Source organism: Xenopus tropicalis, chromosome 2 (genome assembly GCF_000004195.4).
Source record: "Xenopus tropicalis strain Nigerian chromosome 2, UCB_Xtro_10.0, whole genome shotgun sequence".
In the NCBI taxonomy this organism is placed as follows: Eukaryota; Metazoa; Chordata; class Amphibia; order Anura; family Pipidae; genus Xenopus; species Xenopus tropicalis.
This window is the reverse complement of record NC_030678.2, coordinates 10686653-10703491: the sequence shown is the minus strand read 5'-3', so window position 1 is coordinate 10703491 and position 16839 is coordinate 10686653. Positions and strand designations below refer to the sequence as shown.

Genomic DNA, 16839 nt, shown 5'->3' with positions numbered 1-16839 from the left:
CCCATCAGTTGGGTATCCCACGCATGCCACCAAACAAAAATGTCACTCACTGCTTATGGGAGTCAGAACCAGCAGTGCAGAGAAAGAGAGAGACAGACACTGCTTTCAAGAGCAAACTGCATTTACCAATATGTTGTGGAAAGTTGTTTGGAATTCTAATTTCTATCTAATTTTATCTTATATGATTAGGAAAAAAACAGTTTCTGATCGGAGTTCCCCTTTAACACAAAGCCAGGAAATAGGGGGAACTTTCTTTTCAGCAATTCAGCCTCACTCTTCTGTTTCACTTTCATTTCAGTGCAAGGGGGGAGCCAGTTCTGGGAATATAAGCACCGTCCCTGCCTCCTGTGTGTCTCTCTGCCGCAGGATTACAGGTAGGAACAACTCTTTCTTTATAATGAGCATACCTCCCAACTGGCCCCATTTTCATGGGACAGTCCCGATTTTGACAGCTCAGCCCCCAGTCCCGGATTCTTACTGAAAATTCCCTCATTTCCCTTTGATATTCTGCACTGAACGCTAAAAAGATACAATGTTTCTCAAACTTAATAAAGCATCCTTAAATTAGTTTTTTTTGGCTGATCAAAAGGGACCCTATATCAGACCTCAAGGGGAAAAGTATAGATTTACTGAGGGGCTGCATATGGTGCACTGTTTAGGAGCAAAAAATTGTTGACCGGCACAACGAGTGTAATGCAAGCGGGGCTTAGCCCCTGTGTGTTTATTCTAAAAATAGCAGCAACGTTTCGGGAGCGTACCCCTTTGTCAGGCATAGAAGCACAATTCAGCAGGAACAGCCCCCTAAGTTTGCTTATAGACTGTACAGAGAGATACCATAAAACTATGGCACATAGGGATTCCCCCGCACTAAGCACAATTCAGCAGGAACAGCCCCCTAAGTTTGCTCATAGCCTGTACAGAGACATACCATAAAACTATGGCACATAGGGATTCCCCTGTACTAAGCACAATTCAGCAGGAACAGCCCCCTAAGTTTACTCATAGCCTGTACAGAGGCATACCATAAAACTATGGCACATAGGGATTCCCCTGTACTAAGCACAATTCAGCAGGAACAGCCCCCTAAGTTTACTCATAGCCTGTACAGAGGCATACCATAAAACTATGGCACATAGGGATTCCCCTGTACTAAGCACAATTCAGCAGGAACAGCCCCCTAAGTTTGCTTATAGACTGTACAGAGAGATACCATCAAACTATGGCAGCATAGGGATTCCCCTGTACTAAGCACAATTCAGCAGGAACAGCCCCCTAAGTTTGCTCATAGACTGTACAGAGAGATACCATCAAACTATGGCAGCATAGGGATTCCCCTGCACTAAGCACAATTCAGCAGGAACAGCCCCCTAAGTTTGCTCATAGCCTGTACAGAGAGATACCATAAAACTATGGCACATAGGGATTCCCCTGCACTAAGCACAATTCAGCAGGAACAGCCCCCTAAGTTCGCTCATAGCCTGTACAGAGAGATACCATAAAACTATGGCACATAGGGATTCCCCTGTACTAAGCATAATTCAGCAGGACCAGCTCTTGCAGGATTGTACTCCTAAACAGTGCAACAAAGAAATTTCACCCAGCACACCCTTACCTCCTCCAACAATTCTTACTTGGTGCACAGCCCAGAGATTCGGCACTCCCAGCACAGTCTCATTTTCATTTCTCCAAAACCAGTGCAAGGTGTGAGCCAGTTCTGGGTATATAAGCACCGTCCCTGCCTCCTGAGTGTCTCTCTGCCGCAGGATTACAGGTAGGAACAACTCTTTCTTTATAATAAGCATACCCCATTGACAGCTCAGCCCCCAGTCCTGGATTCTTACTGAAAAGACCCTCATTTCCCTTTGATCTCCTGCACTGAACCTGCATGGAATGCTAAAAAAGATACAATGATTCTCAAACTTAATTAAAAAGTAGCTTTTGGCAGAGAACCCAGAAATCTTAACAAGCTACACCTGCACTTAGATACAATGTTTCTCAAACTTAAAGGGGCTGTTCCCCTTTGAGGTAACCTTTAGTGTGATGTAGAGAGTGATATTCTGAGACAATTTGCAATTGGTGTTTATGTTTTATTATTTGAAGATTTTCAATGATTTAACTTGTTGGTCAGTTTGGAGTTTTAGCAGCTATCTAGTTGCTAGGTTCCAAATAACCTTAGCTACCAGGGACTGGTTTGAATGAGCAACTGATATATAAATAGGAAAGGGGCTGAATACAAACAAAAGTTATAAAAAATAAGAACTAAAATAAAATAGCATTTTGCAATCGTTTTTTGGTTGCTGGGGTCAGTGACCCCCACAAAAAGGAGGGCTGTGGGTTGGGTGTGGTCAGATGACCTGCGACCAAACTATAATATCCACACTATATGCATTTGGGGGTTGCATATTATAAAAAAATATATTAAATACATGGAAAACATTTACAATGACAAATGTTTATGTCACTTTCACCCTCCTAAAATAATTCAAGGGGAAGCTGAACTTTTAAAACTTAAAGTATGTGATAGAATGGTCTTTATTTCCTAGTCTATATGGTATTTATATGATTAACCTTTCTGTTCCCTTTCTAGCCTGCAACTGACAATACTGTCTGGCTGATTGAGGGGTTACTGGTCTCAGCAACCAACACCCAGAAGCAAAAAGAGGAGCTAATTTGTCACTTTGGTTGAAAGATGTTTCATCCAATCGAAATCAGCAACATAGGGATGTGCCCAGTGTGGCAGGAGCAGCAAGTAAGTCCAACAGACGCCAAGAAGGTAAAACTATGTATAAAAGCAGAAAGCAAAAGGACAAACCCCCATATGCAATAAAAGGCACCAAGTTTGCCCTGGAGCAGTTACCCATGGCAACCAATAAGGTGGTTGCTTTAAACAGGTGACCAGTAAATTCTACTGGTTGCTATGGGTTACTGCTCCTGAGCACACTTAGGGGAATATTAATTATGCTGTGTAAAAATGGCGAGAAAATTCGCCAGACATTGCCATGTAAAAATGGCGTAAAAACTGCGTTAAATCGGCGTAATTGTTTTACACGTTTTTTCTTCCACCGGAACTTATGGAAATAATATAGTGTAATATCCAGCGTTCAGACGGCAATCTTTTCAACTGAAGAAGCTGCTCGGATGAGTAGTGAAACGTCTTCAGTGATTACCTAACAAGTCCAGTTGCTTTAGATTTATTTATACTAGATATACCATGACCTGGATGAATGATAATCTTCATAGACAATAGGGTATAGTTACAAAACTGAAACCTGATACAAAGAGCTTTGCCCAGTAACATGGGATATGTGAAGAGGTAGGGTTTAAAGCCATAGGGGATCCAAACACTATGGGTCCCTACAATTACATAACCCCATAGGAACTATACCTCCTATTCTTTTCTAAGTAGTAGGCCCCCTACCTAACCAGACCAAGGTGACTGCTCTGCTCAGGTGTAAAGATTATGAATACTGGCTTCATTTTTACAAGCAAAAAAAAAACCCATCAAATACACAGGTGCCCCCCCCCCTCCCCCCGGTCCCATATCCATCCAATATGTTTTGTTCTGTAGCAGAAGATGGAGAACGTTCTGAGCAGCCAGTACGAGGAGAAGATCCGCCCATGCATTGACCTCATTGACTCTCTCAGAGCGCTGGGGGTGGAGAAAGACCTGGCCCTCCCGGCGATCGCTGTCATCGGGGATCAGAGTTCTGGGAAAAGCTCAGTCCTGGAGGCTCTGTCTGGAGTTACCCTTCCTAGGGGCAGTGGTGAGATCCGCACTTTTATTATAAAGACATAATAGCATTCAGGAGCTATCAGAATACATCTACATTTACATTTTGCCTACACGTTATCTTCAAATACACAGAGATTTATTTGAATGCTAAGTACTTTAGGTTCCTGCTGCAGACTACACCGATGCCCATGCAGCCATGCATCCAATTGAATTGCCGCACATGGATTTTACTAACCTGGCAATTCAGATGATGCAAGAGCTACATTTATGAGACCTTAGGCCCCAGGCCTAGATAAAGGTTACCCCTTCCCCTGTAGTAATGCCCCTGGGAAACAGTAAATACAGTTACAACTGTCAGGTTTCGTTATATATTATATATAACTTATATATATTAGAAAAGGGAGATCTGTTGCACTCGTTAGGTGAAACCATTGGCTCTGTATGTGTGTATCTACCAGCAGAGCCCCTCAGCTGTTTGTTGAAACTGGTTTTGCAACCACACAACCCATGCACCCCTTTATTTAGCAGAAACTGCCCGTTATGCCTATTTGTGCTTTCCTAAAAGATTACATTTCTATGTAATAACCCTTTACTGGTACACAGAACAACATTTTAGCTGGAAAGGGGTACGTAGTAACCTGAAAGATCTGAGGATTCAGTTACAAAGGCAATTACATAGTGCAAAGTGCCAAGAATATAGCCAGAATTTTTACCCCCACTGCAGTTGACACTCACTGTACTGCTGCTTGTACTTGTACCAGTGCCTAATGAGGGTCATTTATAAACATGGGCAGTAACCCATAACAACCAATCAGTTATAACATTTTGTCAGCCAGCTGGCAATATAACAATGAAAGCAGACTTCTGATTGGTTGGTATGGGTTACCACCCAGGAGCTAATGTGCTGAGTATTTATAAATGAGCCCCACTATAGGTTGGAAGTGATTACCATTAACATGAAAGGGACAATTTACCATAGATCAAACTGGGGAATACAGGAGGATTTCCAGGTTCTTTGAGAACAGAACCATTTCCCTCTTTTAAATCTGTCCCAAATCTGCAGGTATTGTGACTCGCTGCCCGCTGGAACTGAAGCTTAAAAAGGCGATGAAAAAGACAACCTGGAGCGGAAAGATTTCCTACCGTGACCATGAAATTAAGATTGCAAGTGCCGCAGACGTGGAAGAAGAAGTAAAGAGAGGTAAACGGTCTGAGATGCCAGTAGAAGAAAAATCTGACTGGCGTTTAGAGAGCCCTGACCTTATCCTAACTGGACCCCTTTGGGATGAACTGGAATGGATATGGGAGGCAGGCCTGATACCCAACATTAATACACAATGACTAGAAGTACATGGCGCCAACAATGTTCCAACATTTCAGGAGCGTCGAGCAGGGATCCCCACCCTTTCTTACTCATGAGTCACAGTCAAATGTAATAAGACTTTGAGAGCAACACAAGCACCATAAAAGTTCATGGACTTGCCAAATAAGGGCTGTGATTGGCTATTAGGGGCCTCTATGCACCCTATCAGCTTACAGGGGGCTTTATTTGGGAGTAAATCTTGTTTTTATTCAACCAAAATTTGCCCCCAAGCCAGGAATTCACAAAATAACTCCCTGGTTTGGGGGCACTGAAAGCAATATCCAAGGGGTTGGGGAGCAACATGTTCCCCCCGAGCCACTGGTTGGGGATCACTGGTGTAGAGGATAAAAGCTGTTATAGCGGAGAAGAGAGAGGCAACTTCATATGAATCCTCTTGGTTTGGGAATGAGATGTTTGACAGGCAGGTGTCCATGTACTTTTGGCTGATATTGTGTATGAGAAACAGTTCCGTAGATACACCCAGACAATGTTGACTATTTCACATGCAACAAGTTATAAGTTCTTTCAGTTCCAACTTATCTTCCTCTCTCTTCAGCTCAGAACCTCATGGCAGGTAGTGGCAAAGGGATCAGCGATGAACTGATATCGTTAGAAGTGATATCTCCAGACGTTCCAGATTTAACATTGATCGATCTGCCTGGGATCACAAGAGTTGCACTGCCCGATCAGCCCAAAGATATTGAACAGCAGGTATGACATATATAAGCAAGACAAGAGGGACGAGTGTAAAGCTTGTGCATGGCTTCCATTGGCCATGACTATCGGGTTATAACCAAAATTACTGCAATAGGGTCATACTCTTCTCCCAGGACTTACAGTAATGGAATGTGGTCTAGAGAAGAAGAGTATACTGTAGGTTGAAGCCATTGGACATTGTGAGGGATAAATATCCATAAATGGTTCTCCATATTTATAGCTGTAGCATAAACAAGCCCTAAGTCTGCTTAATATTCTTATAGAGATACTATAAATCCAAAGGCTAACATTAGCTTAGTGGGCTCTTCCTGCATAATTGTATTTAGTACAAGGAAATGCCTAGACTGCTGTAGGTATATGGTAGCTCTCTGTAGACTTCAGTCTTTAGCTTTTTCAGACTGACTTCACCCAGGGCAACCACTCAGCAAAAAGATTTCAACGGTAAAAACACCAAAGCAAAGCATCTGATTGGCTGCTATAAGCAATATTACCCGTAATGTTTTACTCCACTTTTTACACAGCATGATAAATATACCCCTAAGTATTTTATTAAGCAAATATGAAGGAAAAATAACAATTGACATATAGAAGGACCTTAAATATTATGAAAACTTAATATAAAGCAGCCATTTAGCAGTTAGCATATGAAAGTTAATATCTGATTGGTGCTATGGGTAAATATTGCACTGGGGCGTTATTTGATAAAGTTGTTGCATAACCCTTTAGGCTCTATACACATAGCTGTTTAACCCTTTCACTGCCAGCCGTTTTGGACAAAGCGGAACTTCTACTGCCAGACAGTTTTTGAACATTTTGCACTGTTTCACTTTAGGGGCCTTTCCTCGGGGGGACTTTTAGTTTACCCAGGAAAACAATATATTGTTTTTTTCAGGACAACCTAAGCTTTTAAAATATGGTGGAATTTTTGTGTAATTCCAATTTTGTAACAAGATATAGGCTTCTAGATGTCTAAAAAATAAAAAAAAATAATATTTTCCATAATATAAACACATATACCAAAAACAAAAAATATTTTATGCATGAAAATACACCTGATTTGGAATGTCCCATGTCTCCTGAACGTGCCAATACCAAATATATATAGTTCTATGGAGATTTCTCACTTGTATAGGTCAAAACCCTCCAGCAGTACACTACCAAATTTCCAAAGCACTGCTCCAGAAAGCTGCATACTTTAGATTTTAAGGCCAAAAATTCCGCTAACAGAAAGTTTATCCCAGAAAGTTTTACATTTTTAGAAAGAACAGATTCTGGGGAATCCAGAATAGGTAGAACTGTCTGTCTGCTCCAAACTACCAAGTCGCAATGCTTTCCTAAAGTTATTCATTTTTATCAAAATTTGTAAAAAATTTTAAAAATCGCTTCAAAGCTTCCAGTCAATAGTATCTTAACTCCTAAAGGTCATAAAGTAACCAAATAAAACACCCTAAATATGAACGCCAGGGGTCCACTGAACAGTTTGATGCCCAATATGTATAGGTTTAGCTAAGTATGTGGCATGTAGGGGCCCCAATGGGAACATACCCCCATATGTACTGTCATTTCTGTCATTTCTGTGTCTGCAAAATCAACATTTACATCATTATACGTGGGATAACGCTAGTAAAAAGTAAATTCACCCCAGAAAGCCATATATTTTTGGAAAGTACACATTCCCCCGAATCTAAAATGGGTACCCATGTCTTTCTACTCCAAAGTACCAAGCCGCAAAGCTTTCCTAAAGTTGGCAATTTTGATAACATTTCCAAAAATCCACTCAAAGCTTCCAGTTTCCAGCATCTTATCTCCCACATAGCATTAGGTAGCAAGATAAAACACCCTAAATATGAATGCCAGGGGCCCACTGAACTGTTTGATGCCCAATATGTATAGGTTTACCTAAGAATGTGGCATGTAGGGGCCCCAATGTGAACATACCCCCATATGATCTATCATTTCTGTCATTTCAGCTTCTGCAAAATCAACACATTTACATCATTATATGTGGGATAATGCTAGTAAAAAGTACATTCACCCCAGAAAGTCATATATTTTTGGAAAGTACACATTCCCCCGAATCTAAAATGGGTACCCATGTCTTTCTACTCCAAAGTACCAAGCCGCAAAGCTTTCCTAAAGTTGGCAATTTTGATAACATTTCCAAAAATCCACTCAAAGCTTCCAGTTTCCAGCATCTTATCTCCCACATAGCATTAGGTACCAAGATAAAACACCCTGAATATGAACACCAGGGGCCCACTGAACAGTTTGATGCCCAATATGTATAGGTTTACCTAAGAATGTGGCATGTAGGGGCCCCAATGTGAACATACCCCCATATGATCTATCATTTCTGTCATTTCAGCTTCTGCAAAATCAACACATTTACATCATTATATGTGGGATAATGCTAGTAAAATGTACATTCACCCCAGAAAGTCATATATTTTTGGAAAGTACACATTCCCCCGAATCTAAAATGGGTACCCATGTCTTTCTACTCCAAAGTACCAAGCCGCAAAGCTTTCCTAAAGTTGGCAATTTTGATAACATTTCCAAAAATCCACTCAAAGCTTCCAGTTTCCAGCATCTTATCTCCCACATAGCATTAGGTACCAAGATAAAACACCCTGAATATGAACGCCAGGGGCCCACTGAACAGTTTGATGCCCAATATGTATAGGTTTACCTAAGTATGTGGCATGTAGGGGCCCCAATGTGAACATACCCCCATATGATCTATCATTTCAGCTTCTGCAAAATCAACACATTTACATCATTATATGTGGGATAATGCTAGTAAAAAGTACATTCACCCCAGAAAGTCATATATTTTTGGAAAGTACACATTCCCCCGAATCTAAAATGGGTACCCATGTCTTTCTACTCCAAAGTACCAAGCCATAAAGCTTTCCTAAGTTTGATGATTTTTATGGCATTTCCAAAAATCACCTCAAAACTTCCACTATGCAGCAACTTATTTTCTACAGATCATTAGGTACCAAGACAAACCTCCCTAAATATGAACCCCAGAGGTCTACTGAACAGTTTGATGCCCACTGTACATAGGTTTATCAAAGTACATGGCACTTAGAGACCCCCAAATATACCTTGCGCACACTAATTTCATGGCTTATCTTTACCCAATTCATAAACACACTGCAGTTTTATGAGGGGTAGAAGCTGCAGAAATGTAGGGTGACCCCTAAAAACCATATATTTTTGGAAAGTACACATTCTGACAAATCCAACAAGGATAAAGAGTCCTTTCTACACCAAAGTACCAATCTGCAAAGCTTTCCTAAAGTTAGTGGTTTTTATGACATTTCAGAAAATCGCATAAAAATGTTGCAATTTGCCGCATTTATCTCACACAATTTCTTGCGTACAAAGGCAAGTCACCCCAAATAGGAACACCAAAGGCCTACTGAACAGTTTGATGCCCAATATGCATAGATATACCAAAGTCTGTGGTGTGTACTGAACCCAAAATGAAAATAGCGCATATGGATTTCTCGGCTGCCAACTCAGCTTTTGCACACAGAGCCCCCTGACAGCGTATTATGTGCAGTAACCCCCCCTAACTATACAGAGAAACCAAGAAAACCATATATTTTTGGAAAGTACACATTCTGACAAATCCAACAAGGGTAAAGAGTCCTTTCTACACCAAAGTACCAATCTGCAAAGCTTTCCTAAAGTTAGTGGTTTTTATGACATTTCAGAAAATCGCATAAAAATGTTGCAATTTGCCGCATTTATCTCACACAATTTCTTGCGTACAAAGGCAAGTCACCCCAAATAGGAACACCAAAGGCCTACTGAACAGTTTGATGCCCAATATGCATAGATATACCAAAGTCTGTGGTGTGTACTGAACCCAAAATGAAAATAGCGCATATGGATTTCTCGTCTGCCAACTCAGCTTTTGCACACAGAGCCCCCTGACAGCGTATTATGTGCAGTAACCCCCCCTAACTATATAGAGAAACCAAGAAAACCATATATTTTTGGAAAGTACACATTCTGACAAATCCAACAAGGGTAAAGAGTCCTTTCTACACCAAAGTACCAATCTGCAAAGCTTTCCTAAAGTTAGTGGTTTTTATGACATTTCAGAAAATCGCATAAAAATGTTGCAATTTGCCGCATTTATCTCACACAATTTCTTGCGTACAAAGGCAAGTCAAAGGCAAGTAACTTTAGCTTTCCTAAAGTTAGTGGTTTTTATGACATTTCAGAAAATCGCATAAAAATGTTGCAATTTGCCGCATTTATCTCACACAATTTCTTGCGTACAAAGGCAAGTCACCCCAAATAGGAACACCAAAGGCCTACTGAACAGTTTGATGCCCAATATGTATAGATATACCAAAGTCTGTGGTGTGTACTGAACCCAAAATGAAAATAGCGCATATGGATTTCTCGTCTGCCAACGCAGCTTTTGCACACAGAGCCCCCCTGACAGCGTATTATGTGCAGTAACCCCCCCTAACTATACAGAGAAACCAAGAAAACCATATATTTTTGGAAAGTACACATTCTGACAAATCCAACAAGGGTAAAGAGTCTTTTCTACACCAAAGTACCAAGCCACAAAGCTTTCCTAAAGTTAGTGGTTTTTATGAGTTTTCAGAAAATTGCATAAAAATGTTGCAGTTTGCCGCATTTATCTCACACAATTTCTTGCGTACAAAGGCAACTCACCCCAAATAGGAACACCAGAGGCCTACTGAACAGTTTGATGCCCAATATGCATAGATATACCAAAGTCTGTGGTGTGTACTGACCCCAAAATGAAATTAGCACATAAGGATTTCTCGCCTGCCAGCTCAGCTTTTGCACACAGAGCCCCCTGTCAGCGTATTATGTGCTGAAACTTCCCCTAACTATACAGAGACCCCCACAAAACCATATATTTTTGGAAAGTACACATTCTGACAAATCCAACAAGGGTAAAGAGTCCTTTCTACCCCAAAGTACCAATCTGCAAAGCTTTACTAAAGTTATTGGTTTTTATGACATTTCAGAAAATCGCATAAAAATGTTGCAGTTTGCCGCATTTATCTCACACAATTTCTTGCGTACAAAGGCAACTCACCCCAAATAGGAACACCAGAGGCCTACTGAACAGTTTGATGCCCAATATGCATAGATATACCAAAGTCTGTGGTGTCTACTGACCCCAAAATGAAAATAGCGCATAAGGATTTCTCGCCTGCCAGCTCAGCTTTTGCACACAGAGCCCCCTGTCAGCGTATTATGTGCTGAAACTTCCCCTAACTATACAGAGACCCCCACAAAACCATATATTTTTGGAAAGTACACATTCTGACAAATCCAACAAGGGTAAAGAGTCCTTTCTACACCAAAGTACCAATCTGCAAAGCTTTACTAAATTTATTGGTTTTTATGACATTTCAGAAAATCGCATAAAAATGTTGCAGTTTGCCGCATTTATCTCACACAATTTCTTGCGTACAAAGGGAAATCACCCCAAATAGGAACACCAGAGGCCTACTGAACAGTTTGATGCCCAATATGCATAGATATACCAAAGTCTGCGGTGTGTACTGACCCCAAAATGAAAATAGCGCATAAGGATTTCTCGCCTGCCAGCTCAGCTTTTGCACACAGAGCCCCCTGTCAGCGTATTATGTGCTGAAACTTCCCCTAACTATACAGAGACCCCCACAAAACCATATATTTTTGGAAAGTACACATTCTGACAAATCCAACAAGGGTAAAGAGTCCTTTCTACACCAAAGTACCAATCTGCAAAGCTTTACTAAAATTATTGGTTTTTATGACATTTCAGAAAATCGCATAAAAATGTTGCAGTTTGCCGCATTTATCTCACACAATTTCTTGCGTACAAAGGCAAATCACCCCAAATAGGAACACCAGAGGCCTACTGAACAGTTTGATGCCCAATATGCATAGATATACCAAAGTCTGTGGTGTGTACTGACCCCAAAATGAAAATAGCGCATAAGGATTTCTCGTCTGCCAGCTCAGCTTTTGCACACAGAGCCCCCTGACAGCGTATTATGTGCTAAAAAGTAAAAAATATGTATGTGTGCACACTTGCAAAGAAGTGATAGGGTGTATAGGTGTGTATATGTGTGTGTAAGTGTATGTAAGTGTAAAAAAAAAAAAATGGAAACTGCAAAAAAATTAAAATCAGCAATAAAAATGACAGTTAGTGTAAATGGTGTAATGTGTGTGTAATAGTGCAAAAAATGTACCTGGGGGCAGATCTCAAAGGCAGGCTGGCAGATCTCTGTGCTGGAGGGTCGCAGGGGGCTGCAGGCAGGTCCACGAGGCTCCAAGAGTGAAGGGGGCGGCGCCAGAGAGGGGATTTTTATACCCCACGCAGCAGGCACGTCTTGATGACGTTGCTGCGACTTTGAGTCAGTCTGGGGGCGATCGGAGGAGGGAGAGGACCATCAGCGCCGGTAAGCTCGTTGCCTAGGGGGTTGTGGGGCTGGCAGCGCGTCTCTGCACTCGCATTGATCGGCGAGTGCAGAGAACGCGCTGGCTGAATGAGAAACGTAGCTCCTACGTGCTGGGCACTTAGCAACTTTTTTTGTCAGCACGTAAGAGCTACGGTCTTGGCAGCCAAAGGGTTATACCTTTGTTTGTTTACCCAATATGAAAAAGGGGAATGGGCTGAATATATCGCTTGAGAAATAGTAATACCGTAACTGACTAAAATGCCAATGCTTCCTAGATCAAAAAGATGATCCGAAAATATATCCAGAAACAGGAGACAATAAATCTGGTTGTGGTTCCCAGTAATGTGGATATAGCAACAACTGAGGCCCTGGAAATGGCCCGGGAAGTGGATCCCAATGGTGAAAGAACTTTAGGTAAGTGGAAAGATTTCAAGGGGGGGGGTGTCGATGACCAACTGCACTACCCAGGGCCCTCATTGATCATAAACTCATATATGAATTTCAGACTGCTTATTTACAAACAATCCTTTTTGAACAAACCATCTCTTAACCCTTTAAGTGCCAAGGGACGTAGATTCTACGTCCCAGGTACCAAGGGACCAAAGTGCCATGGGACGTAGAATCTACGTCCAATGGCACTGTCGGGTTTACAAGCGCTGCGCTCGCTTTTAAAGCAGCGCAGCGCTTGTAAACCCCTCAGATCCCCCTAGGCAACGAGCAGAGTAAGACATACTCACCGATCCGGGTCCCCGAGCCGCACCGATCGCGTCGCCAGCCAATGACAGCAGTGGACACGCATTGATGACGTGTCCACTGCTGTCCCTTTAAATAGCGCCGCCTACTGTCGGCTCCCTCACTCCTGCTGCGCACTTCGGACGAGATGGAGCTCCCCTGCTGCCTTCCTGCTGGATTGATCGCCCCTGATCGCCCCTGATCGTCTGCCTGCCTTGGGTAAGCTGAACTACAACTCTCTACCACTGTTTATTTTGCTTATTTCTATCTCAACTGTCTAAAAAATTTTTTTTTTTTTTTTTTTGCATTTTTTCTTCTATCTTTGTCATTATTACACTTTTGTACACATACACACTGATTTACAACTTTCCCAAGCACACACAGACACTTACACACACACTTACACTTACACTTTTTTTTTTTTTTTTTTTTTTTTTTTCTTTCTTTCTTTTCTTTTCTTTCTGTCTTTGCTTTCTTTGGCAGTCTTTTTTTTTACTAAAACTTTATTTCTGATCTTGCTCTATAATTATCTGATTTATTTGGTTGCATTTTAGTGTTTTTTTGGCATTTTCATAATTGATTTCTGTTTTTGAATTATTCTATTGCACTGTAACTTTTTGTATTGCTATTGGGTGCTGAATTTGCAGTGACGTTGGTGGATCCAGGGCTCTGACCACCGATTTCATTGCAATTATTGTTCTTCTGTTGGTTTAGGTGGTTTTATTGGATTTTACGGTGTTTTATCTTTGCATTGTTCTTTATTGTGTGTTTAGTGCCCCCAAAAAGGTTGCTTTTGCAGTGACATTGGTGGATCCAGGGCTCTTACCGATTTCATTGCAACTATTGTTCTTTGATTGCTTTTAGTGGTTTTATTCCATTTGATTTCAGTTGTTCTAGAAAGGTCCAGAGGTGCTAAGATTGTTCTGGTAGTTTCTATTGCCAAGGGTTAGGCTGATGCCACACGAGGCGTAGGGCTGATTTTTTCAGCAAGTGGAAAAACGCTTGCCGAAAATTCAGCCCTACGCCTGCTACTTGTGCCTGCACCCGAATGAATGGGATACGCTCGGGTGCAGGCACGTGTAGCCGATATACGCATGAAAACGCGAGACTTTGCATTCTCACGCGTTTTCATGCGTATATCGGCTACATGTGCCTGCACCCGAGCGTATCCCATTCATTCGGGTGCAGGCAAAAAAAAAGGGGTGCATAGAGTGCAGCCCCAATATTATGCATTTTCAGGTTTGGCGGCCTATGTGCAACCAGACATAGGTATCGTTTTATTCAGGGGAACTTGCAGATTGATGGTTAGTAAGTTTTTGGTAGTTGCCATGGAGATTTTGGGGAGAAATCTAGGTTTTTTATCTGGTTTTTCCTTGATTTCTGACCAAAATCTAGGTTTGTATCTGGTTTTTCCTTGATTTCTGACCAAAGCGCTGACTTCTGCAAGGGACTGCGGCCACAATTTTCCATGTAGAAAGAGAAGAGTGGCGTCTCTGAATAGCTGAAGGTGTGCACTTTTCGTAAATATATAGATTGTGGGGGTTATCTCACAGGTAGGGGGGGTTAACAGTGAAAAACTGCAGGTAGTGCACATAGAGCGCAGCCCCCAAAATTTCAACTGAAATTGCCCTTATGCATTGCCCCTGTTTGGGGGCATTTGGTGGCCACGTCTTTATGTGCACCCATACATATGGGGTATCGTTTTATTCAGGGGAACTTGCAGATTGATGGTTAGTAAGTTTTTGGTAGTTGCCATGGAGATTTTGGGGAGAAATCTAGGTTTGTATCTGGTTTTTCCTTGATTTCTGACCAAAGCGCTAACTTCTGCAAGGGACTGCGGCCACAATTTTCCATGTAGAAAGAGGAGAGTGGCGTCTCTGAATAGCTGAAGGTGTGCACTTTCAGAAATATATAGTTTGCGGGGGTTATTTCACAGGTATGGGGGTGTTTAGACTAAATAACTGCAGATAGAGCACAGCCCCCCCTTATGCATTGCCCCTGTTTGGGGGCATTTGGTGGCCACGTCTTTATGTGCACCCATACATATGGGGTATCGTTTTATTCAGGGGAACTTGCAAATTGAGGTTTAGTAAGTTTTTGGTAGTTGCCATGGAGATTTTGGGGAGAAATCTAGGTTTTTATCTGGTTTTTCCTTGATTTCTGACCAAAATCTAGTGTTGTATCTGGTTTTTCCTTGATTTCTGACCAAAGCGCTGACTTCTGCAAGGGACTGCGGCCACAATTTTCCATGTAGAAAGAGAAGAGTGGTGTCTCTGAATAGCTGAAGGTGTGCACTTTTCGTAAATATATAGATTGTGGGGGTATCTCACAGGTAGGGGGGGTTATCACTGAAAAACTGCAGGTAGTGCACATAGAGCGCAGCCCCCAAAATTTCAACTGAAATTCCCCTTATGCATTGCCCCTGTTTTGGGGCATTTGGTGGCCACGTCTTTATGTGCACCCATACATATGGGGTATCGTTTTATTCAGGGGAACTTGCAGATTGATGGTTAGTAAGTTTTTGGTAGTTGCCATGGAGATTTTGGGGAGAAATCTAGGTTTGTATCTGGTTTTTCCTTGATTTCTGACCAAAGCGCTAACTTCTGCAAGGGACTGCGGCCACAATTTTCCATGTAGAAAGAGGAGAGTGGCGTCTCTGAATAGCTGAAGGTGTGCACTTTTCAGAAATATATAGTTTGCGGGGGTTATTTCACAGGTATGGGGGTGTTTAGACTAAATAACTGCAGATAGAGCACAGCCCCCCCTTATGCATTGCCCCTGTTTGGGGGCATTTGGTGGCCACGTCTTTATGTGCACCCATACATATGGGGTATCGTTTTATTCAGGGGAACTTGCAAATTGAGGTTTAGTAAGTTTTTGGTAGTTGCCATGGAGATTTTGGGGAGAAATCTAGGTTTTTATCTGGTTTTTCCTTGATTTCTGACCAAAATCTAGTGTTGTATCTGGTTTTTCCTTGATTTCTGACCAAAGCGCTGACTTCTGCAAGGGACTGCGGCCACAATTTTCCATGTAGAAAGAGAAGAGTGGTGTCTCTGAATAGCTGAAGGTGTGCACTTTTCGTAAATATATAGATTGTGGGGGTATCTCACAGGCAGGGGGGGTTATCACTGAAAAACTGCAGGTAGTGCACATAGAGCGCAGCCCCCAAAATTTCAACTGAAATTCCCCTTATGCATTGCCCCTGTTTTGGGGCATTTGGTGGCCACGTCTTTATGTGCACCCATACATATGGGGTATCGTTTTATTCAGGGGAACTTGCAGATTGATGGTTAGTAAGTTTTTGGTAGTTGCCATGGAGATTTTGGGGAGAAATCTAGGTTTGTATCTGGTTTTTCCTTGATTTCTGACCAAAGCGCTAACTTCTGCAAGGGACTGCGGCCACAATTTTCCATGTAGAAAGAGGAGAGTGGCGTCTCTGAATAGCTGAAGGTGTGCACTTTTCAGAAATATATAGTTTGCGGGGGTTATTTCACAGGTAGGGGGGGTTAACACTGAAAAACTGCAGGTAGTGCACATAGAGCGCAGCCCCCAAAATTTCAACTGAAATTGCCCTTATGCATTGCCCCTGTTTTGGGGCATTTGGTGGCCACGTCTTTATGTGCACCCATACATATGGGGTATCGTTTTATTCAGGGGAACTTGCAGATTGATGGTTAGTAAGTTTTTGGTAGTTGCCATGGAGATTTTGGGGAGAAATCTAGGTTTGTATCTGGTTTTTCCTTGATTTCTGACCAAAGCGCTAACTTCTGCAAGGGACTGCGGCCACAATTTTCCATGTAGAAAGAGGAGAGTGGCGTCTCTGAATAGCTGAAGGT

At 41.9% G+C, this 16839-nt stretch overlaps 1 protein-coding gene across 2 annotated transcripts in view; it reads left to right on the top strand.

The window, feature by feature from the left end:
• The first annotated feature begins 269 nt into the window (after positions 1–269).
• The window catches only part of mx1 (MX dynamin-like GTPase 1), a 42335-nt gene continuing 25765 nt past the window's right edge, over positions 270–16839 (top strand). Inside the window, exons 1-7 of one of the 2 annotated variants that reach the window (XM_031896544.1) lie at positions 277–374; positions 1696–1771; positions 2588–2749; positions 3569–3764; positions 4797–4934; positions 5653–5807; positions 12547–12685. In XM_031896544.1, the coding sequence (XP_031752404.1) occupies positions 2690–2749; positions 3569–3764; positions 4797–4934; positions 5653–5807; positions 12547–12685 (688 nt within the window). In that variant the 5' untranslated portion in view covers positions 277–374; positions 1696–1771; positions 2588–2689. Of the gene's footprint in view, positions 375–1695; positions 1772–2587; positions 2750–3568; positions 3765–4796; positions 4935–5652; positions 5808–12546; positions 12686–16839 lie in introns of both variants that reach the window. The other variant, XM_031896545.1, reaches the window with a different exon arrangement.